Below are 25,911 nucleotides of genomic sequence, written 5' to 3' on the forward strand. Positions count from 1 at the left end.
TTCATAGCAAGATCCTGTCTCAAATACACACACACACACACACACACACACACACACACACACACACACAAAGAAGAAAGCCAACATTTTATATGATGGGGAGGAGAAGGAATGGGCAATTTTCAGGGAGTATGAGGAAGCATAAAGGTCCGAGAGCTTTGAAGTGCCCATGAAGATTGGCTGAGATAATTGACCAAAGGGTCTCAGCTGGTTAAAGGAGGCGGGGAATCATGTAGTTCATTGTGTTGCTGTTTACAGTCATGCAGTGTGCAATTACTGGAGCTCACAACACTGTCCCAGGGTAAAGTGAGTGTGAGAGTGAACATATTAACATCCACATCTTCATTCGGGTTGAGGATTTAAGACCTGTTTATATAGTTTGCCATAGTTCTCATCATAAAACAATGACAGATGAGTGCTAACCAGTAGTTTTATAAACTCATTCATCAGGGAGAATTATGAAATGGAATGGCTTCACATCTTTCATGTCCTGAAGAGATGTTTTCAACCTGAAATGTGTTGTAGCAACTAAGAATTGTCTTTCAATTACTGAGAAATCATAAAGATAACTTCATTCCGAGTTTTTTTCTGTGTCTTTTCCCCAATAACTGCCCTCTTTGTCCAACAAAATAGTTGATGAGTGAAACGGGAATACAAGAACTTCTGTTTCTTCCCAGAGCCTCTAATGAACCATCTACCAAAGCAGCATTCCACAACCAAGGTTAAAATAAAGCTTCTTTCTTTTTCATCTGCAGGAAAGAGTCAGAAAATTCCATTGTCAGGAAGCAATAAATAGCACCAGTAGCTTTCTGACAATGTGTTATTTTACTGCCAGTGGGTAGCTCCAGAGGCAATAAAAATGAGTGGAATATAGCAAGCTCATCATTTTATCAGCTTTTAATAATATAAAATATTACACACTGCAAGTACTTAATGATAATTTAGTCTTACTTATATTTATTATTTTAAAATTTGCTAGAAGTTTGATGATTATCTGCGAGAAAGAAGAGATGGCATTCTTTGCTGAGGAGATTTATGTGAATATATGTTAGTGGTGAGTAAGACGTAATTGAAAAATAGACGCAGGCTACTTTCAGAGCATGTATCACCTATTGGGAAGAAATACATTGTAGGTGATAGCACAGTGTTTGTGAGAACAAGCTTGGAAAATGATTTGAATAAACAAGTTATCTGAAAGCAGTAATGTGTCTTCAACATGAAGAATGCAGTTTTCATGTGGTTGAATTTAGAATAGCAATTAAAAATGATAGCATGCATTACATCTTGTAACATGTTTTATGATTTTATTTTGAGGATAGTTCACCTACTTTTTAAATGAAAAGGAATACCAGTTAGAAATAAAAAATCCTGCCCCATAATCTGTATGTAATATCTGTACATGTGTTACAATGTCCACCATGCTTATTTAGGAGCTTTCTGAAAATATTTTTAAAGGCTTTGAATAAATTAATTTGCCGAGTCTGTCTACTCATCACTACTTTATCACTTGGTCTTTATTATTACAAGGTCACAACATAAATTATTCTCATTTATCTTCCATGAATCATGAAAAGAATTACCACTCGCCTTCTTACTCTGTTACCTTCTGGTAGGTGGCAGAAGAAGCCTGTGCTTAAGAAGAAAAGTTGCAGTTGGCAAGAAAATTATTGAAAACATTTGGCCGTTCATTGGATTGTCTGCAGATAGAATTAGAAAATGAACCAAAGGACGTTATGACTCTCTGTATTTATAATTGCTTAGACAAGAGACTTACTCTTAACCAAAGGGAAAATGACATGTTCAAAGCACAGACCTAGACTTTGTGAAAAGCACTAGTATTTGAGGAGGCATTACTTTTACATATTGAGAAGCAGGTGACAAGTATAAGAATTATTGCAGATTTCCCTGAATTTATAAAATGGTGAGCTGGATTTCTATAAGGTGATCTATATAAGGTAATCTATTTCCATGGTTGTTTTCTTTCTTTGCTTTTATTAGATGAGGAGTGGGTGCCAACCCTTGTATAGGAGTTAAGAGCAAGCCATTAGTTGCCCTAATAATAATGTTCTCTTCTTCTTGAGGTGTGCTATTTTAATTTTTGAAAAACTTTATTAGTACATGTTTGTAGTACATAACTATTGTGTTCCTCCTTCGGAGTTGGAGTACGTATGGATGTTTCATCTCCTCCCCTTGCCTCCCCCTCCAGCTCTCGGTGCCCTGCACTTTTGCAAAAGCTGTATCTCCTTGTTTCCTTTTGCCAGTCTTTGGTTCTGCTCTTTATTTCTGCTTTGAGTTTCTTGAGGTCTTTCAACTAGGAAATGTGAGCAAGTCTGTTCCTGCTCCCGTACCACTCTGACAGCCCTCATCCTGAGTGAGGAGAGGTAGGAACGGGAAAGACGAGGCGAGGGTGCCTAAGCTGGAAAGTTGTTTTCTGTGATTTCCGTGGCCCCAAGTTATGTAAATCTAATCCAAGACCTCCCCTTCTAAACTGCTTCTTCATTTACTAAACCCACGTTATAAGGTATTATTTGGTAGCGTTGATAACCATGACATTAAAACATATAAAAGTAAGGTTATAATAAAGCATGCTAAGTTAAAATTTCAGAAAGAATTAAACATTATATTCTGCATCGGAGAGGACATACGCACACAAACAGGGGCACATACACACACACATTCACTCACGCACACACACTTACACACATTTTTCATCTATGTGATTTCCCAGAACCAGCAGAACTTTGCTCCTTAAGCCTGAAAGTAAATCAGACTGCATTTTTCCACGATGACATCATCTCTTTCACTTGCAGGCTCACATCCTGCCTTAACCACATGCAGGCCAGTCCAGCAGGGCAAGAGGAGATTGTAAAAGGAGCGTAACAGGGGACTGTTTTCATGATACTTGATAGCATTAATTGTGGTCACTGCTTTCAAAGCACTGTAAACGTAGACTACTATGTCAAGAAAAGTCACTCTCACCATATGGAAAATGGGATATTAATTCTTTTAAAATGAGCTGTTACTAAATGCTTTGGAGAAATTCAAGTCAACTGAACTAATCAATAATGAATGTGCATGTCATTTTTTAAAGGACAGCCTTCACAGATTTTATAGTAAGGCCCTATTTTAAGCAACTGAAAATTAGGTGGAAAGAGATGCTTTTTTCATTTGAAATGTCTGAGGATTTCTAGGTAATTTAAATTTCAGTCCTCATTATATTTCTGTGTGGTCCAAGGTATGTGATACTCGTGCTTTACAGGGTAATGGCATGATGTTTTTTAGATGAGGTAATTGAATTTACAGCCTATGAACCTTTTCAACTGTATCTTAAGCTTTTAGGGGTTGACAATATGAATGCCTTCTATTGTTTCATGCAGTAGTCTGAAAATGCATTACGTGTCATGCACCCAGCCATCCAGGATGTGTTTTGTGTTTGCATTACTTAGCTGGTCATGTCTAATTTCACATTAGAACAGGGTGTGTGTCTGCTTGGTGACTTGCTGGAGTTAATGCTCTGTGTAAGATCCAGTGTAGTGATTTGCACATCTTTCAGTCAAAAGAAGAAATAACAAAAACATCACACTTAATGGTGGTTAAAAAGAAGTAAGCCTTTGACATGAAAAGGAAGAAAATAACCCAAAAATTGCGTTGAACCAACTCATTAAATTTGGGAAGAATTTGAAGACTGTTTTGAACTGGATCTTACAAAGGATGTGATGGAAATAATAAAACCTTTTCCCTGGGGCTGGGGATTTAGCTCAGTGGCAAAGCCTGCCTGGCAAGCGCAAGGTCGTGAGTTCGGTTCCCGGTACCGGAGAAAAAACAAAAACAAAACAAAACAAAAAAAACAACAAAAAAAAACCTTTTCCCTTCAGATCACGAACATTTAATTTTGTGGCGTTATCTTTTTGGCAGTCGGGTGAAGCCCAATGCTCTTTGTAAATATGAAAGAATACGAGGTTACAAACATAACATTAAAGGGAACCAATATAATTGAAGTACACCAGGGAAGTGTAGATAATCTTAACAATGTTAGAAATAGGCATTGCTATTAAACACATAAATATTAAAAATAAGCATTAAAGCACGAGATCATTAAAGCTCAAATTCAGGGTCCTCCCAAAGCAACAAATGCTTGTTGTGAATGACCATAACCTATTAAGGACAATTGTCACAAACACGCAAATCTCAAACAGATTTGTACAGAATAAACAAAGTACAGTGGGAGAATTCAAGCAGGAGAGATAAATCTTTGACTTTTGCCTATACAATAAATGTGATTAGGTGTGTGTGTGTGTGTGTGTGTGTGTGTGTGTAGTGTGTGTTGCAAATGCCGAATCTGAAGTACTTCAAAACCTGAAGCTCTTCAGGGACACTGCAGTGACACAAGTGGAAGATCCCACACCTAAGCTCCAGTAAAACTCTGGGCACCCGGAAGATGTTTTGTAAAATTACCTTCAGGCTATATGCATATGAAATAAAACTAAATGTCTGGTTTAGACTTGGGTTCCTGAAGACACCATATTATGTATGTGCAGATATTCTGACATCTGAAACTTCTCTGGTCTTAAACATTTTGGATAAGGGTTGCTCAACTCATACATATACACAAACTGAAATTACAAATGAAGGAACAAATGATATGCTGTTCCATGATCTCATATTTGGTATATTTGAATGTGTTAAAGATTGAAAAGTAGGGGCTGGGGATTTAGCTCAGCGGCAAAAGCGCCTGCCTGGCAAGCACAAGGTCGTGAGTTCGGTTCCCGGTACCGGAGAAAAACCAAAAAAAAAAAAAAAAAAGATTGAAAAGTAGATACTCTGATTTTTCCTCAGACTTCATGAATGCCATGTGATATGATCATTAAGCAAACATTTCTAAATAGCTACTTTGTGCCAGGCAAACACTGATTAAATCATCAGGTAATTTAAAACTGAAGTCGGGACATGTCACCCCTTTGATCAGAATTCTTCAGTAGACCCTTGGCTTTACTGGGTAAAAGCCAAATCTTGACTACAGCCTACAGGTGCCTGCCTACTCTCCTCCCGTGGTACCTGCATGATCTCACATCCTGGGTCCTCGGATTTATCTCTCTCTTTCAGCTTTGCTGGGGCCACACTGGGGAACCTGCTATTCTTTGAACTCATGAATAAGGCTTCACCCACCACATCACCCTTGCAACTGTTCTCTTATCTTCCTAGATAAAAAATCTTCCAAATCTTCCAAATCTCACATGTGAGTATGACTTGCTTCTCATTCCCCTCCGGTCTCTGCTTAAATATCATCTTTTGGCCAAGGCCTTTTGATGGACCAACCTCTATAGCAAATCTTACAAGGGTGCTTTTTAATTGATAAAATTTATTAAGTGATAATTATGCACACAATGTTATTAAATAAAAATAATAAAGCATTACTGTCTCCTATATAAGGACTTACATTAAGTAAAGCAAATATGGGTATATAAAAATACAAATATCGATGGTAAATAAATGATATAAACATAGGAGACTAGAGGTTCCCAAGTTTCTATCACCATAGCATATATCACATCACTGACAATCAATTATTCAACAAATATATAGCAGATACTTTTAAAAATAGACAATGCAGGATACCAGATCCTGACATGATCCTTGTAAATTATCAGGGGAAAGTGACATTAAGCCACTAATCAAAGAAGCAGACAACATCAACTGTTATGTAGAAATATGGGAAAGTCTAAGCCCATAAGCGATTTTAAGAGGAGGGCCCAACCTAGTCTTTTAGAAGGGGCATTTTAGATTATTTTGAAACAGAAATGGGAATTAGCCAATCAGAAAGACAATATGGAGTGTTCCAGAAACAAGAAATAGGGCATGCAAAAACACTCAGATGTGGAGATGCATGACAACTTTTAGGAAATAAAAAAGTGGGTGTTTCTGGTTACTGGTGTGTAACGTGAGAGTCTGGAGATGAGCAGCAGCTGAGGGTCATTGGCTGTTGGCTCTTATTCTAAGAATCACATTAAGCTTGATGGACTCTTGTGGAAAGATGGCATTAGCCTTGCAAAGAATGAACTGGAAAGAAGGAGTGAAAGTGGAATTGCCCAGATCAGGTGAGAGATGACGGCCACTTAGCCTTTGATGGTGGCCGTGAAACTGGAGAGAAGTTGCTGGTTTTGAGTTATAGCAGGACTAGGTTGAGCTGCTGGTAAATTGGATAGCATGGGTAAAATAGACCAATGCCTTTCCTTTATATGTCCCTCAAAAGATATCTCATGTCCTAATCAAAAGTAAGAAGTAGGAAAAAGGTCTTCCAGTGTAAACTGTTGAGATAAACAGTGCTTTATAGGTCACAAGCCTTTCCAAATTTTGCATGGTGGGGACACACCTTTTGTGCACTGACTTGTGTTGATACACACAATAGATTCCACACAGATTCAGATATAAAGTCAGTTTTTCAGAGTGCTTGGAGAAGTTAAGTGGCAAAGATGAATCTCAGTCGTCTGGACCATGTGCATGTGGATGGACACACACAAATTCCTGACAATTGCAGCATAGAGTGCTACGGACTGAACTAAACATGAACACTGGATTCATGCATGCATATTCTAAGAACAGTGAAGAGAACATACTGTAGTTATATAGTTATTGCTTGGGGAAAGCTTTTGACACATGAACTAGGGGAGCTGCAGGGGCTTTTTCTACAAGGGTGAAGTATTTGCACTTTGTTTTGTGACTGTGAGCTGCAGAAGGAGAGCTTATGCTTAGGAAGATTAACCTAATGGTAATGTGTAGGTTGGGTTAGGAAGATTGAACCCTGGAGAAAGCAAGAATACTTTGGAAAGTTTCTTTGTTTGTTTAGCCATGAGATGTTAAAGGACTAGGATAAGCGTCTTCTGAAAATAACTATGTACTGGGGTTAGTGAGTCATTGGCCAGAAAAAGAAAGAATGAGGGGATAGTAAAAAGCACCATGATTTTTAATTTGAGGAAACTGTGATGATGGGAAAACAAAATTAAAAGTAGGTAATTATGGAGGTTTATTTGGGAAATGGGCAGGTATAATGACCTCATAGGTATCCTGGATAGCATATACAGATGGCAATAATGGGTATTTTTGAGATTATGCTTATGTGTTTCAGTGATTGTTAAAATTTTCATGAGTGTCGTTGAAGCACTTAAATGAATTTCACTTCAATGTATTAACCTTCCCCATTACTTCAGTTTTCTAACAAACATCCATTCAAATTTTACTGTGTGCCAGACAGTACAGTAAGTCCCCAACTTACAAATAGTCAAATTGCAAACTTGCACAGGTGCACTGTATAAGACTCACATCGTTGGATTATGAACGAATCCAGTGTACGAACATTCTCCCAGAGCAAAATTCTTTCATTATTGCAAGAATTCTTTCTGTATTGCAAGAAGTTCCTATAAAAGTTACAATGCTCCCAGCCACCCTGAGATGTAGGCATTGTTAATCCACTTCAAAGATGACTTCAACTTTCCTGAACCCACATAACTGTAAGTGAAACTCAGGATTCAAACTCAAGCAGTCTGTCTTCAAATATATGTAGTGCTTGTAACCACTCCACTCCACTGCCCCTTGATGGAGGGAATGTGTTTTAGCTATATGGACATTTGTATGTATTCAACAAATCTTCATAAGTATGACTTGCTAGGTACTGGGGACACAACCATGAACAGAAATAGGCATTGTTCCCTTTCCCATGGAAGTTACAGTCTACAGGGAGAGAAAGCTGTTAATCAATCAGTCACCTGCAGGAATATGGGAGCGGGAATGCTTGATCAGCATGGATTTTACCCAACTGGGAGAAAGTGTGAGAGATTGTGTGGCTGATCCTTCACCTGAGACCTGCAGTTAATTGGTAAACAAAGTGTGGGAAGGCAGAGAGAGCAGTCATATGTAAGGACCATGCGAAGAGGGCAGGTGGACGAGAACACAGGCATGAGGACACAAGCTAAACTGGCCCAAAGAAGGTGAGGACTCATTGTGCGAGATAAGACTGTCTGCCAGTTGGACACAGACATGTGCAAACTAACGAGACCATACTATAAGAAGCTTCATCGTCATACAACTATCTGGGAGCCAGAGAAGACTTCTAGGACAGGGAAAGAACGCTGCCCTTTGGAAATCCCATTCTGATTATAAGTACAGAACTGAGAAAAGAATACAAAAATACGGTAATGGAAAACAAATCAGAAGATGGATGAAAGCAAATTGGAAGTGAATCACCATACAAATGTAAAGCAATTAGGTTATTTTTCTTCTGCATATGCGAGCTTCTTATAGTAATTAGTGAGGGTATGGCAGTATAACTAATATTTAGCTCTCATCAAGGTATTTGTAAATGGAACTGAAAATTGTTATGCATTTGAAGAAATTATCAGTAATGAAAATAAGCTGTGATCCTAAATTGGTACTGGATATTTTCCAGAACATCTTGTTTAATCTTCAAAACATAGTACAATCATTAGACCTCAGTGCAAATAGGCTACATAGGTTACACAGCCATTCCTGGTCACTGGTGGGCACTGAGAGTGTGTCCAAAAGTCATGTGCGGTGCAGTAAACTCAGTAAAGACAACAACGGCAAAACCAAAACAGCCTTGGTAAAAAGTGTGAAGAAACTTACTATTCCTTAAGACACAATGGGTTTCCTGGAATCCACCCATAAGGCAGTTTTGAACTGTAAGCTCACGTTTGTTTGTAGGATGTTTTGTAGATGGGTGTGCAAAACAGCTTTGACTAAAACATTAGAACTAGTGAATCTGTGAACTTAAAATTTGATGCCAATAATGCCAAATGATTACATCTCAGAATCTGCACTGTATTTGTTGGAAATGAAAAATTTATGATAAAAATTTAAAATAATTTTCTGGTTTAGTTACTTAGAGTAATTCTCTGATGGTAGAAAGGTTACAGAAAACCGACATGTGTTCTCAAAAGCATTTTAAAAGCTACCGTGAATGTGGTTGATCTACTCTAATTTACCATAATTACCATTAATTTTACTGCAAGTCTGAGGGAATGTCATGCTTGCTCTCTAAAATGCTTTTCTGTCTCTGCAAAACTTTCCTCTCCCATGTGCTGTGTCACTCTTCTGCTTGCTGCACTCCCTGTACAGAGATGGCAAGAGAGAAAAGAATGCCTGTTCTCAGTGTGGTATAATTATTCTTAAAATTTGGTTCTTTTCTCCTTCAATCCACCCTTGACAACAAAGACATAATCACTTTTCCGAAGTTCACATACCACAAGGTCACTTCTTAGTTTAAAATATTAAATCCCTCCATTACTTGCAACATGAGCACCAAGATTATAACCTGGCAGCCCTATGCCTCTGCTGACATACCCGACTATATACCTGAGTGTTCACAATCAGACTTCTCACATTAAAATTCTGGATTTATTAATTTTTATGAAATAAGGAGATCCAATCGTATTGGATCGGCATTTCTTTGTGACAACTATGAGTTAGAACTGGCTGAATCCAGATCCTCCAGCCCCTCAGCATGGCTGCGTTCCTTGCTTTCCCAGTGGCTTCCCACGCGTCTTAGTTTCCTATGAGCTCGGCACTCTCTTCTTTGTGTTTAGCCTGCCTGGGCTCTTCCAGGCTGCTGAGTTCATAAACCCTGGCAGAGGTTACAGTTTTAGTAATCTTTGTTCAGCATAAGATTCCCTTTGTGATTTTGCCTGGCCAGCTTGCCTCGTCTGCTTCTGTCCACATGCCACCTGTCCTCATTCAGAATCCTGTGGTGTCTCATCCCTGCCTGGGCTTTCCTTTTCCAGCGTCCTGCCCTGGGTGCCAGCACTTGAGGTCCCTCCAGTCTGTGAGTAGCTGCTTCTTTGTAAGACTTTCTCCCTCTGATGCCCAGTCATCTCCTTCCTGGAGTTCAGCACCAATCCTTAAAGTTCCCAAAGAACTCCATTACAACCAGTGTTTACGGCTACAGTAATTCTTTTGTCTTTGTGTTACTAGGAATTGAACCCAGAATCTCTTCACTTTGCTACATCTTCAGCCATTTTTTATTTTTTATTTTGAGGCAGTATCTCACTCAATTGGCTAGGCAGCTTGAAGTTGCCATCTTCCTACCTTTAGCTTTCCAGAGTGCTGGCATTTCAGGTGTGTGCCACCATGCTGTAATTCTTGCCATGTGATATCATGACTTTTAAGTCTTTTTCAATAAGACATGAAGAATGTCAAAAAAAGAACCTTGCCCTTATCTTTTTTGCCTTTCATTTCCAAAGGCTTAGTGTTATAACTAGTATAGAGTTGTACTTTAATAATAGTTGAATTGAATCAGATTAAATTTCTATTTAAAAATTGAGAAAACTTCACCTGTTAACTGTATTTCAATGTGCAGAACTAGACTTTTGGATGGTTTAAGAACTTAACTCTTTGAATTTGTACACAAAGAGTTGGGAGAATAGAAGCGTTTTATACTAGCATAGCATTTGGATCATGATTTTCACGTAAAAGTACACATGCATTAAACTGAAAGTCTATAAGAATGAAAGAAATATATTTGTTGTCAAATTATGTAAAACTATATCTTCAGTGAAGCATTTGGTGCTTCTAGAACAATTATTAGTGGCACACTAACTTTCTGTGAACTTTACTTTCTTAGCTTCACTATGTTTTATCTGGAAAAAAATATACATATTTGTGGTGTTTAATATGATGTCTTGATATTTGTATACATTGTGAATTAGTAAATCAACATAATGAACATTTCTATCACACTCCTGTTTGTGGTGAGAACATGTAAGAGTTTTGCTTACCAATTTTCAGGTACATGATACATTATTATTTACTATAGCCACAGCGTTGTACGATCAACCTCCATAACTTACTCACTGTATCTAAAACCTCTACCCTTTGACCTGCATCTCCTTGCTGTCCATCTGCCTCGCTCTAGCCCTGAGTGCAACAGCTCTACTCTCTGCCTGTAGGAGTTTGATGCTTGATTCCAAACATTAGAGAAATTTAAGATTCCCATTAAAATGGAGTGGAAAGTACACCAGAATGGTACATTTGTTGCAATCAACGAGTCTACATAAACACATCATTATCGCCCAAAGGCCATAGTTTATATTAGAGTTCTCTCCCCCAGTAAAACATTCTGTGGGTTTCGACCGATGTGTAAGGGCTTGTATCCACCCACATGGAATCCTACAGCAAATTCTGCCCGACCTTGAAGTCTTGGGTGCTCAGTCTTTTACTCCCTGATGTCCCCTGATCTTTTCACTGTTTTCACAGTTTTATTTCCTCCTGATTGTTAGAGAGTTGGCATCGTGTATTATGTAGCTTTGCCACATTGGCTGCTTTCACTCAACAATACACATTTCCATGTCCTCCATGTCTTTTCATGGCATGGTGGCTCATCTGTTTTGACCACTGGAGAATATTTCCTTGTCCATTTCTTTAGCCCTTCACCTATTGAAGTCTTAGGAATAAAGCTGATCTAATCAGTCAACATTAACCTTCTAACATATTTTGTATGATAATTTTCATTGTCCATACCAAATGTTAAGCCTGAAGTGCAAGAACTAGCTTTGACCTTCATTTCTAACTTTTCATATTATGTCAGAAATTATTTCGAGGAATTAAAAACATTTTACAGATTTACTAATTTCCTCACTTGGTATCTTATTGATTGTAGAGGAAGAAAGTTATACCAAACCACTGCTCTAAGAAACTTCTTCATATTTCTTTTTTGTTGTGGGCTATTGCTACCCTATTCCAACAGGAAGAGTATGGAAAATGTCTGATCTATGAACTGATGTCTATAAGGTGAAATTTACCTGGGACAGGGAAGGAGAAGGAGGTCCATCTTCACTCAAGCTTAGTGCCTCCGATGCCACTGGACTAAATCGCAGCTCGTTGCTTGAGGCACGGAATCCTCTCACGTAGTCCTGAGAAGGTGGTTATTGTGCCCAAAAAGGTTTTTCCTTTATTCCCTTTTTAAAACTTTCTGACTTTTGGCTTAGAGCATGCATTTTCATCCTTTTGAAAGCCACTTGATGTTTTTACTTAGGCACCTTGATAATGTGAATGTGGAAGGAAATAATTTTACTGAGAGAGATTATTTTTCTATAAAATATATACTGAAACTAAATGCAGCACAGGGACACAAATGAAACATTATTTCCATCACGGAAAGAGTGAGTTTATTGCCTGCATATTTGAACAGTACATTCTATATGCCCTTTGGAAAGGAGAAATATTAGTTCTTGGCAAGTGTCATGGATCCTTCTGTTTTATATCTAAAATGTCTACTTGAGGTAATCAGGAAAGTGTCTCAAACTTTTGTGAAGAATGAATTATTTGAACTTCCAGCATTAAATTTTTAGTTCACAATATATATACAGGGGATTAAAGATACCATTCTCTCGATCTTCTTTTTTGTCTCCCCAGCTTGAGTAGCTGACAGACAATATATAATTTTTTATTCTAATGTTACTTGTCCAAGACTTTGGACAATAAATCAAATGCTGAAATATATTGAATTTAAGACATTGGCACGTTATTATAGAGTAGTTAAAAGCATATGGAGGTGAGAGGATGAGGATGAAGGAAAGTCGTTAAGACATGTTATATACGCATTCCAATTCCCTACAAGGAATATGTACGTTATGTATGGCAAACAAGTATGAAGGAAAATTTGTGTGGATATAAGAAACTGAATGATTTCACCTGAGTTGTGTAAAGCTCAATTTTTACCTCTGGAAAAGGTAGATACCATTATTTACCTAACTCACGATGTTGTGTTTTGAGAATTTAACACACGGCACACCTGAAAGTTTGTGTTGTGGGCCTAGGGCAGAGCAGGCGCTTAAAATACTGGTTCCCTTCTTCCAAGCCCCACTGTAAGTTTCAGAAGACAAATCAGTACTCCTTGTGCATAAAACACTACGTCACATAGGCAGTGTAATGTTAAGTAAGACCCTGGTTCTCCAGATACAGGATTTTATAGGCATTATAATTAGGCACTGTTGCCCTTTCTGAAGTTGTAATACCAAGGATGCCAGAGTTTGGACATTCGGCACTGCATCATAAAAGTGAAATCTTTGTAAATGACCAGCACGGTTACATATCTGCTATTGCCTACCAGGGGCCTCATGGAGTTGAAGGGAGAGAAGAGTCATGAATATGATGCTACTGTTTGGGAGGGAAGTTGAGGTGGTCAAATTGAGGTTTCACAGAACCCCAAATAATGCCTGTACTCTCCTCACTGTGAATGTGCTCCTGAATATAAGGGCTGTTAGCCATACACGGCTATTAAAGTTGATAAAGATAGAATAAAATAAGTGGCAAATTAATCCTCCGCTCACACTGCAGTCCAAATGTCCAAGTGTTCAGTGTTGGCTATTACCAATACACCACTTCCCTTATAGCAGGATGAGCTGTCAAAAAAAAAAACAAAAAACTATTCTAAGAGCTGGGGTTTAACTTCTGGTGCCAGACTTTTTTCTGAATGCTTGTACTCATAATGAGAAGAATTGAAATGTTTACTAGCATCAGAGAAGTGGAAAAGATAGGTGGGTACTGCAGTATATCTCGGCCTTCATAGGTGAGTAGTATTTACTGAAGACTACTACGCTCAAACCATAATAATCTGCGCTCTTCCACACATAGTCAGTGAGGTGTGCATTGTTTTCTGGGTACATGCTATTAAACAGGAGACTGAGATACAAAATTTAAGTAATTTGCCAAAAATATCTCAGCACAATGATATGGATAATTGGTCTCCAGTGCCATAGCAAATGGTTACCATGACAGAGAGTGGGTTCGGTGAAAATCTCCGGAATAAATATAAATTTTTTCTTTTTATTTCAATCAACCCCAGTTGTTCCCTGAAAGAACTTTGGAATGCATAACTCTGCTTTCATAGCTTAGTCAAGAAATCTGTAAGTGTCTAGGGGCCAGCAGGATAGATCCTGAGTTAGCAGATGTGTAAACAGTAGATTATTTTATTTCTGTGTTTGCAGGGCTGGGGATTGAACCTAAGGGTGCTCACTTTGAGCTGCAGGCCCGACTTTTTTGTTTATGTATTCCTTTGAGCTCTGGTCCTCTAAATGAAACTTGTGATTCTCCTGCCTTAGCTTCCCAGAATGCTGGCATTACAGATGTGTGCTATCATGCCTGGCTAGACAGAAGCTTCTTAATATTGAAAATTTTAATATTCATCCCCCTGATTGCTTATGCATGACCCTGGTGGCTTATTTGTACTACTTGATTATTTTGCTAACCCAAAATATGGGATCACACACAGTGGAAGCTGGTGTGCAGGAGAAGATTTCTGAGTGAGTGAATTTAACTTTCTATCCAACCTTAGTTCAGATAGACTAGTATTTACTCATCCTTCTATATCCACTAACTTTCAAAATATTAAAAAGTCTTCCTTTTTCAGTTCTGTTTTCTTAATTTATGGAAAGAATTTTCTGTACAGTTCTTGGATGAATTTAGTGAACTTTGAGTGCCTTGGGATTCCTTTGGGAATCCCAACTTTCTGTTGTAGAGACTTTGGTCTGTATCAAGCAGGTCTTGCTCTAGTTTGAGGGGAAGTTATACCTAACCATTCACTTATCCATTCATTCCTCAAATTTCGAGTATGTAATATGTAATAACATTGCCTGGAAAACTTATGTGATTAAACAATCATAGAGAGCATACAATTCTAATGCCATAGAAGTTCTCTAGAGGGTCAGGCAGTACGCAGAAAACTAATATGGAAGTTATATCAGGTGAGCTACATGTAGAGACTTTATTGAATTCCCACTTCCTTTGAATTTGTGGTATTCCCCCCTGTATCTTTGGGAAATTTTTCAGCAGTTCCAAGTATATACTGATGTAATCATTTAAGACAGTTTTTCATCTTTCATCTTCTCTTCCAAGACTTTTTGGGCAAGATTGAAGTCAATTTTATTTAATACATCAATTTGTTTTCATTTTATTTTTAGTTTTTCTATTAAAGAATACATTACAAGGCTGACATTTCTTCCAAGGTTTTCATGAGACTTGCAACTTCCATAATCAAACTCATAGAACAGAAAGCTTTAAAATTTATTTATTTTTTTCTTTTACCAATGATGGCTGTTTTACTTTTTCATTTTTTTATTTTAAAGAGAATAAAAAACAATAACAAACAACAACATCACAGACAAAATCAAAACAACACAAAAACAATAAAAATGATACAGGGTTTCAAAATAAAAGGATAGGAATTAACAGTGGTTGTTATATTACATATTTAATAAATATTTTTGTGTAAAACATTTGAAAAATATCTCTTACTTCCTAAAGTAATGAGTGCTAGTATTACTGAATCACTTGTTCTTTAATGCAAATGAAACCAAGAATTCTTCAGTGAGAGATTTAAATATAAAGGGTCCACTGTCTCTGGCTTGATTCTGAATTTTTGGTGATTGTGTGCCTAGGAGGAATATTGAATTTCATAAGCTTCACACTACTGCTCTCTACCAATGAGCAGAAATCCTGATCTCTAGTTTCATGCAAAGGACTTTGTAGGTACTGTGTGTGAGGTTTTACGAATCATTTGTGATATTGAAAATAACAAGTTAAAGTTCTACTTAAAATTTACCACACTTGGTTGGAGGTTGGAAGTCCCATTGATGTACTTTACCCTTCCCTGGTCGCCCACTGGAATAGAAGCACTAAGTTTGCTAACTCTGGAACAGAAGCAAATACCCCAGAAATTACCTAAATACCGAGTGATTAGTTAGATGTGTGGTGAATTCATCTGCATTGCCTATTATTAAATATCCACTGCCTGTTTTTCTTTTATTGGTCCCAAAATAAATTTCATGTCTTTCAATATAATTGCATGGCATTTTAAGTAAATATTTATTTTTTTGTTTGTTTGTTTTTTATTTTTTTGGTACCAGGAATCGAACTCGGTACCTCATGCTTGCCAAGCAGGCACGATTCCACTGAGCTATATTCCTGGCCCCTTAAGTAAATATTTAGATTTGGAAATGTGATGTGTTCGTAAGTTTTCAAAGACTTTAAGCTTCAAGGAGAAAAGTGCCATGTTCATTCCTAAGCTTGATACTCATCCTTGTAAGTTCTTGAAAAGAAGGTAAAGCAATTTTTGAGAACATGCTGCTTGTGGGTATTTTTAAAAATGTGCCCCTTGGTGAATTAAGTGTCAAATCAATCTCTTGCTTCTCCAGTGCAATGTGAACATTGCATTCTTTTTTGCCAAAGGGATCGTGCATCTCATTCCCGTCAGCATGTTCTGAGTTACAGCAAGAATTTTATGCTTCTGGGATTATAGTTCCTCTATGCAGACTCAATCATTGGATCAAAATGGTTTCCACTTCCTCCCACACACGCATTACCCTGGGGAATAGATGGCTGATATTAAAGTGACTCAGCGTTTGGGTCAATTTATGTTCTTTTAATCATCATTTTCACTTTATAAAAACACTTTACAACCAGCTACTGGAAAGTATTTTCAATAAATATTTTTATTAAAAAGTTTTTATTTAGCATAATTTACTCATTTTGATTTTTTTTATTTGAAACTGTTGATAAAGTGCAAAAGTCAAAGTCCTGCTACTGCTATATACAAAATAAAAAGTGATCCTCTATGTCAGTTCACCCTTCCTCACAGATAATTATTCTTAATTGAATGCACATCCTTCTTCAAGTATTCTTAATTTAGAGTCTCTAATGTAGAAATAGATTTACATAGCACAAAGTAGTTAAATGGGTATTAACTTTAAAGGGCCATCTGTTTGTGTATGCATATACATACAGTATGGAATGAAACCATGGTACAATATCTGCTTGCAAATTTGTTTCTCCTTAAGATGATTTCTAAATATAGTTGTCATTCAGCACACATGTATTTGTCTTCTTTTAAAATAGTTGCATAGGGTTCTATTGTATTTGCCTATGCTATCTGATGCAATCAGCCTTCTGTTGACATATTCTCATTTCTTTTTTTCTGTATCAGTCAGTGTTACAGTAACTATATTTGTCCATGTGTTTCAAACACTGATGCTGTTACACCTCTAAGATATATTCTTAGAAGTAAGTGTCTAGATAAAAGGGCATATATACAAAGTACTATTTGATGTTCATAAATATTTTATAAAAGAGACATTATGTTATTCTATTTATCATTTTTTGCAACTTACATAAGAAAGTGTTTCTTTGAAAACCATTACTGATATCTGAACTGAGTCAATGATACTGATACATAGGAAAATCTATAAATAGTTTATGTAACTTAGTGTCTAAAGTGTGTGTGCGTATGTCTGAATAAATATTTGAGTATTGATGCAAGAACTTTAATTACATCTACTCAAATTCAAATTTGGTCTGCAAAATAGAGATGGATTTTTGAGATTAGACATATGCAGCCTTTGGTTGATACAGTAATGGAATGATTTTCTTATGGAGCCACAAATCCCCTGGGCCTGAAAAACTCTGGTAATATTAATAGTGGTAGGACCTCACCAATACACTTAGATGACTATTTCATTTTTATAATCATTCTTGTAAGTGAGCTCAACAGTCTACTTCATTTGATTATTATATTCATTGCTTCACAGTGAATAGAAGAAACAACCAATCTATAAACTTAAATAACAATTGTTTCTCCTTGATCTTTTGCTTTTCGAGGACAAACACTCTGTAGCTCACATCACTCAAATACTTAACACAGTCTTTCACATCACACTTAGTCGCATTCTATGGCTTCATGAAATGTCATGGAAACTGATTATATCCTCTTAAAGAAATAAAAAGCATTGGTAACATTCAGTATGGGGCTAAGGGAGATTTCCTTGTTTTTAATAGGAATTTCTGACCAAGTTTATATCCTCCTTTGAGTCATTTCTTATCTCACAAATGAAACTATGCAGAATGTAAGTAATAACTCTCAACTCCAAGAGCACAGTTAAAACAAGAATTATCTTTACATGTATAGGAAAGCTATCTATGTCCTATGGTTAGGATAGTTTAGAAAAACTGTAGAATTTATGTATTTATTATCTATCTATCTATCTATGTATCTATCTACCTATCTATCCATCTATTTCTCATAGTACTATGGATTAATCCCAGTGTCTTTGCTCTGGATCCATCTGTAGTCCTTTTCAAATTTTTAAAAAATTTGACATAGGGTCTTGCTAAGTTGCACCGGCAGAGTTGAACTTGTAACCTTCCTTGTCTCAGCCTCCAGAAGTGTTAGAATAGCATCACATACTTTCATTTCTCTCTTTCAAGCCTTTTTATGCCCCTTTTTATTAAAAAAATGCTTTATCAAGATATAATTCACATACTACAAAATTTACCCTATTTTTTATTTATGTTTGTGATATATAATAACTACATTCATCCTGGAGAGTTGGTAGGTACACATATCACATCTTGATCATTTGTTAACTGTTTATCGATGGCAAGGATGAAGTGTTTACCCAACATCCACGATTTAAAGGAGGAAAGGGTTATTTTTGGCTCCTGGTTTTCAGAGGATCCCATCCATTCTCAGCTAACTCCAAGGAGAAACTCACAGTGCGAGGGACTGGTAGCGGACAGCTGCTTGTCCCATGGCAGCCAGGAAGCAGGAGGAAGGGAGAGGGGACAGGAGCACGAGATTGTCCCCTTTAGGTCCTGCGTCCAGTGACCCATGTCTACCTCTTACACCAATTCTCTGTGAGCTCATCAGTGGACCAATCCACCAATGTATATAGTCATCCCAAGATCAATCGTTTTCCAGACATCAACACATTTCAGATCTAATCCATAACATTCTGTTCCCAGGCCTCAAAAATTTAATCTCATTATGCAAAACTCGTTTAGCCCATCACTGAGAATTGCCAAAATCAACAGTTCTAGCATTGCTGAAAAATTCAAGCCCAGGGTTTCCTCTAAGACTCAAGGCAAATTCTTAGCTGTAGGAATCTGACTTAAACAAGCAAAAAACGATTTAAATACAATAGCACAGAGTAAATGCTCCCACTCCAAAGGAGAGTAACAGGAGGATAGAAAGGAATTGGACCAAATATGTCTTAGTCATTTTCTTCATGGCTGTGATGCAACACCCAGCACCTGAAACTTAAAGGAGGATTTATTTTGGCTTATGGTTTCAGGCAGTTCAGTCCATATTTGGAAGGTTCAAACACAGAAAACGGCATGGTAGTTGAGCCTGCGAAGACAGCTTGCCTGCATCATGACAGTGAGGAAGCAGAGAGAAGGGAGGATCCTGGGAGGGAGATACACCCTTCCTGGTCAAGGCACCAGTGACCAGCTTCCACCAGCCAGTCCATGCCCCTTAACATCACACTGGCTGTGAAGTCATGAGTATGGTGGCCTGCCCATGCGTATAGAGGCCTCATGATCTAATCACTTTTCATAAGCCCCACCTCTGAGTACATGAGGTTTTGGGGGACATCTAGGTTTAAACCACAACACCAAAGCAACACACAGCCCAACAAGGCAAACATTAAATGCTGTAGCTGCACGTCCAGTACCCTGGGCAAGTTGTTGTGAGATGTGAGATCCAAATGCATCACTATGGCCTTGATGGCTGTACCCCCTGTGGCCTCTCTCTTGACTTGGTTCACTAGCTGCCAGTAGTTTTCCTCAGCAGATGCTCCATGCTCCTGGCATCTCCACTTCTTGAGGTATCAGCTGCACTTTCAGCTTCAGTCTCAGAGCTTCACATACGGCTCTCTTGGGGCACAGTGCCTGGCCATTTGGGCCTTTCTCTGGGATGTGGGTGAAAGCCTTCTTGACCCCATTTCTTTGATTTCTAGCTGGGGATATAGTTCAGTGGTGGAGCATCTGCCTAGCATGCTTATTCTGAGTTCCCAACACTACTACAAAATGAATGAATGAATGAATAAATAAATAAAATTTTATAAAGGCCAAAATACAGAGGTCCAAAAGGCCTGGGCTGTAGCCTGGACTTGAATACGGTTGAAGGTCTAGATCAGTCATAGAATGTTATTTTTAGAAGAATTTTAGCAGCTCCCCTTCTTAGTATCAGTAGAGATGTGATGTTAAATAATTCTGCTGCTCTCTTTTGCCTTTATAATAATTACATAATTTTTATGATATATATTTTTATATATAGCTATAAAATATAGATTGAATATATGTGAATACATACAAAGATTAATATGAATAATTTTCATATCCTATGATTTTTTGAGATGCAAATTAGTAAGTACATTGTGGAAAATACTGATAGAATACTTAGACAGCCAAGAAAGCATCAAGAAATAATAGAGGATAAAGAAGGAAAGTGATTTTAGGTAGAAAAGGACCTATTTTTATTGTGTGCTACAAGTATTAACTATTACACTTAAGTATTGTAGAGCAAGAATATGTTCTTGCAGGCACAGATTTTTGTGATCTCTTAATGCTGGGTAACTTTCGTTAGCTTTACATTTCCTTTCTATAGTTCCTCATAAGCCTACTTATTGATATGAGATCATTCTGAAGCATTTTGTTGCAAACATAAATGTGTTTTGATGTGTGACTGTGATGCTCTTTGCCAAATACCACAGCAGAGTGAGATATTTTTACTTTCCAGAGTCTGCCATTGAAGAAGATTCCATGCAAAGCCAGCGCACCCTCAGGCTCCTTTTTTGCCCGAGATAATACAGCGAATTTCTTATCCTGGTGTCGAGATTTAGGAGTGGATGAAACGTGTCTGTTTGAATCTGAAGGTTTGGGTATGTATTTCCTTCAGAATTTTAGCTGATAAAATATTTAAATTGTTTTTCTTTTGGTATGGTCATCAAAAGTTTTTTTGGAAGATGTCATGTCACAGATTATTTTATTTATTTATCGCAAAGGTACAGATCCATGCAGACTTTGTACACTGATGAGTAAAGCAGAAATAGCACAATCCTTCCTGAGCTAAAAATGAGAGCCATCCTGTAAATTGGTGGACTTTTGGAAAATGTAGCACTCAGTTTTACTCTGAGGTACTAATCTGGGCTAGAAAGGTAGCTTTTTATATTCCAGCCCTGAGAACATTTTGTCTTTTTACCTGTACAAAGTAAGAAAATTCTGTCTTCTCCCATCTGTGCTATCTCTAATGAAATTGAGGTTTGTCAGTTTCTATCTTTATCTGTTTTTCCAGAGATTTAGACATCACACATGCAAACAGGATACTTAGATATTTGAAGATGATAAAGTAAAAGACAGTTTAGTGCCTAGGCCTAAAGACTATTATGTTTTATTTTATTTTCTGATTGAATTTTGGTAAAACTGTTTCCAGATACAGTGATCTTTTGCACACTGGGCTATTCGGTCTTTCAGTGTTGCTTGGTACCCTGGGACTGAATGTTCAAACTTCCTATGGTCTCTACCTCAGTATTACTCTAACATGGAAAATGCTAGAATCGAAGCTCCATTGTGACTAAAGAAAGGAAAGATCTAGTGAAAAGGAAACATTGGGTTCTTTTTCCCGATCCTTTAAAAATCAATTTACAAAATCACAGAGTACCAAATATTAACATTAAGGGAAGCTGGACATCCTTCAGATAAGGTGAGTAGACATGTTACCTTCCAAACGGTTAAACTATCTGTGGCCCCTGGGCTTCACAAAATACTATTTCTCCTGCTAAACTTAGGGGATTGGTGGTAACAGCTGAAATCTTACTCATTTTTATATGCCTAAAATAATTTCTTCTGAGAGGAAGTGATGTGCTGTCGAAAGTACATCATAGTCCATTGTTGTTAAATCTGAAAATTCCCTCAGCACAGAACAGAATAACATCAATTGACATGGACAGAATACTCCAGACCTGAAGAAAAACACGAACCAGAATCCTTGCATGCAGTTGTAGTGTGCTATGCTCATCAGGGAGCACCTTGGATGTAAGAGAAGAGACTTTGCTTATTTTTACCACTTCCTCTTGTCAAAGTAAAAGGAATCTGATAGAATGTGTGTGTGTGTGTAGACATGATATCTTTTTTTGTTAGTCAATTGGTAATTTTACAAATAGATTTTAACTTTCTGATTTGTAGGCAACTATGTAAGTAGGGAATTACCAGAGGGAATGTAAAGTAAATTATTTGCAGCCAAAACCACAACGCTGGAGAGATCCAGTAAACACACATACAAACACACATGCACACACTTACACACACACATATGCACACACTTTAGCAAAGTCTTAGTCACAAAGCAGACATTCTGTACATGTCTCTCTGGAGGTATGGAAAATTTATATCACGGCATACAATTCTGGAGTGCCCCTGTATTGCCAAAAAACTGTCACATGAGGGAAACTTCACTATTATTAATACATTGGTTCATTGTACAACTTTTCATTAAGGAAGCATTTTTCATAAACTCTTATAAGCCAAGCGGGTTACAAAGAGCTCAGTTTTCGCACAATCCATGCGTTATTATGTTACTTGAACTAATGCAAGTTTCAGAGAATCCAGGAAGAATCTGTCTAGCACTGAATGTTCTCTACTAGAAATACCTCTGTAGTTCAAGGGCCTAGTGTATATTTATGCACATTATTTCCCCTGGTGATTTAAAAACCCCAATTAAAGTAATAATGAATACACATATCCTAAAACTATGAAGCCTAAAACAATTTATGTGATCACTTGGTATATGAATATGTATTTTTTAATATATATAATTCTGCCAAGAATTTTGAGATGACAATTAATTCACTATTGTGTAATATAAACTGCCACATGAACAAGTCCATGATAACTTATCCATAAAACCACTGAGTATTTTGCTTATTAAGATTATTTGATTTTTAATGATCTTCTAAAGTCAGCTTTTACTATGCAATTAAAAATGTATTTAAATATCCAAGGATGCTTATGCAAACCAAATTTTCAAGGTTTTTAAAATTTTTAAAATCATCTTTAATCTTCTCAGTACCAAACTAACTCATACAGATTGGATCTTTTTAGTTTGCTGCCTCATTACAAGATAAATTTGAAGTTTCTGCTACTTAATATAGGACATGCAGTGATGAAGGCCTTGGGGACAGACAGGAGGCAGTGAGTATTATGGCTTCAGCTTTAGGATTAGTCAGAAGAAAGACGCAGCTGTGCTCATACGTGTGCACGATAATTGAGAGAAAAGACAATGGGAAATTCCATTTCCCCCAGTGGAAACCTTTCCCTTTGCACTCTTCTCCTTGTTCACCGTGGGTGAGGGAGGGATTGAGCGGCTGCTGCCGACCTTGGACTCTGTCATCACGGAATCGACTTTCGTGCAACAGTAACGCTGTGTGCTCTGCTTGAGGTCTTTTCACACTTCACTTTTGAAAGCGAATTTAGGGCAAGGGTTTTCTTTTTTCCTTTTTTCCTACCTCAAGATTTCATTTCAGTGGCACGCAAGATGAAGAGCATCCTTTGTGTCCTACTGTTTTGAACAGCAAATAAAATGAAAAGATGCCCCGATGAAAGGGGAAAATGTGTTTGAATGAATTATAAAGCAGGTCGCTGTACCGGGTGCGTATGAAGAGGCTTCTGTTTTTTGCTGTTCAAAGTCTTCGCCTGCATAAAGCACCCTTATCTTCATGGCAACTGATACGCTATCCTCTGGAGCTGTACTTTTTGTACAGTTATTTGTCAGAGGATCTTGATTCACAACTTATTCAACCTGTTTTCTTACCAAAACAGCTAATGACGAGAAACATCCCAGAGTAGGCAAGGTGTGGTAGGGATGAGCCTATGTGTCTCTGTTCCTCCTGCCCTTTTGACTCTTGGCAGATAACCCACCGTGCCACCTATGGTTTCATCTAGGTCTTTATCTGAAATTAATCTTCTATGACATTTTTAAGAGATATTTCTTCTTCCATTAAATGTCAGTCCTTAGATCCTAAGTTAACCATGTCCTAAAGAAATGAGCCGATCAGAACATTATCAAAAGTCATCAAGATCCTGGTTATAAAAGACAAAAATCCAACTAAGATATCAAGATGCTGGACACCTTCACCACATGCCAGTATAGGGAAAAATTATAAAAAGTTAGCAAAATAAAAAAAATTTTTTAGGGTTGGTCAATATATAAGAAAACAATATTTTCTATTCACTGCCAAAGAAAATTGGGAACTGGTAGTCTTGCTTTAAAGGGTTATTTGATGTTGTATACTAAGGACCTCCAAAATGCTCATATACTTTAAATTGTTCTATTTCTAAAGGCTTATCTGAGGGACATTAGAAGAAATAGGTGCCAGGATGTCCACTGAAACACTAAAAGAACAAAAATAGAATGTCTGATATTGAATGTTAGTTTGAACAAACTACAGCAATCCATAGATACCAATGCCTACCAGAAGTAGTATTCTTGAAACCACCAAAGAATATGAGAAAAATATGATGTACTAGGAACATGATATCCCACATTTATATCTAGTACAAGAAAACAAAAGTCCATATTCAGATTTTGAAAGAAAAATAAACAATCATTCTATTGTAAGTGATATATTCTTCATTAATCTGTTAGAAAACTTTAGAAAGTAAACAGTTATGGCCTGTACCATGAACAATTAATTTTATTTCTATTAAGATGCTATTGAGTCAATTCATAGAATTATTTATTAACATGTTTGTTGACAATATATTGACAGTGTATTATAAAGACATTTTCACACTGTTTAAGCTAAACTCATCCACTGCTATTGAAACAGATGTAGATTTTGCATAATCTGCAGAGCATATCCTAATTTTATGGAATATGCTATGTATGGGAGTCACCCTGACCCCTACTGTTCAAACCATGGTATTATTTAAGTTAATGCTCTTTTTCATCACTCTAAATAAAGATTAACATTTGGTTTCATTAGGTGGCTGTAATATATTTAGGGTTGTGTTAAAAATCCTAATTTAAATAGTGATCATTCATATTTTCTTAAATTTAAAAGTATGTGGTTTATCAGTCTAAAAACAAAATAATCTTCCAATAATTATTTTAAAACATGGACTTTTAGTTGTGAAGTAAAAAAATAAAATGTTTAGAAGACAACAAGATATGAAAACATTTCTATTTATAGTTTCAAATACATGTAAAAGGTATTAGGCTATATTAATTTGTAATCCTCCTCACATAACTTTAATATTTTAAAATATTAATTAAAGTTTAATCACCTTTTCCAAGACATATATAAAATGCCTCATTTTTACTACTTAAATTAATATCAGAAATCTATCATTTATTGTCAGCTTGAAAGCTTTTAAATTAAGCCATGAAATTGATACCATGTTATTTTTTCTAATATTTTTAAACGACAGGGCATTTTCTTTAATTAGTGATATTTTGTGAGACTGATATGCAGCTTACTTTTGCCCACCAGTGTGCACATTGTCTGGTTAAGTTTTTCCAGGCCCTGCTCTATTTTTCCTGATTTGTGACACTCTGGGAGATGGGATAGGAGGAATGGGGGTGGGAATACTATTGTGTTGGCTATAATTGTGTCAATATCGTGATGTTATTGGATGATTATAGGATTTGGAACCCTGTGACTCTTCTTCACCTATTTCTCTGAGAAAGACTCTACTCAGCAAGAAAAGGGTTTGCTCTCTGCCGTGTAGCATGCAAATGTGTGTGGTTTGTGTGGATGTAACTTTCATGTGTCTGCTGTTCCCCATGTAGTACTGTCTTCTTTTGATGCATCGTCCCGATGACCAGTTTTACAAAATCTTTTATTCTGTAGAACGTTGTATAGCATGCTGTTCCAAAGGCAAGCATTATCTATTTACAGTATTGGATGTATGTTACTGCCCCAAGTTGAATCGGTTTGTGCATGAAATTTTCAAAATTGACACTTTCCATTCTGAGATTTAAAGTCACTGTTTGCATCAGAAAAAGAATCCATGCCTGCCTTCTGGTGTTTCCTAAATCACCCCTTGTTCTTGTGCTTGGTCTTGTCTGTATCA

General features: G+C 37.0%; 1 protein-coding gene across 3 annotated transcripts in view; it reads left to right on the forward strand.

Annotated features, from left to right (window-relative positions):
• Nucleotides 1–25,911, forward strand: part of Gas2 (growth arrest-specific 2) — a 133,809-nt gene that overhangs the window by 34,690 nt on the left and 73,208 nt on the right. For all 3 annotated transcript variants that reach the window (XM_005401735.2, XM_005401734.2, XM_013502977.1), the window contains one exon: nucleotides 20,579–20,720. In XM_005401735.2, coding sequence (XP_005401792.1) covers nucleotides 20,579–20,720 — 142 coding nt within the window. The remainder of the gene's footprint in view (nucleotides 1–20,578; nucleotides 20,721–25,911) is intronic.

Source organism: Chinchilla lanigera, unplaced genomic scaffold (assembly GCF_000276665.1).
Source record: "Chinchilla lanigera isolate Chin_1 unplaced genomic scaffold, ChiLan1.0 scaffold00075, whole genome shotgun sequence".
NCBI classification, from domain to species: domain Eukaryota; kingdom Metazoa; phylum Chordata; class Mammalia; order Rodentia; family Chinchillidae; genus Chinchilla; species Chinchilla lanigera.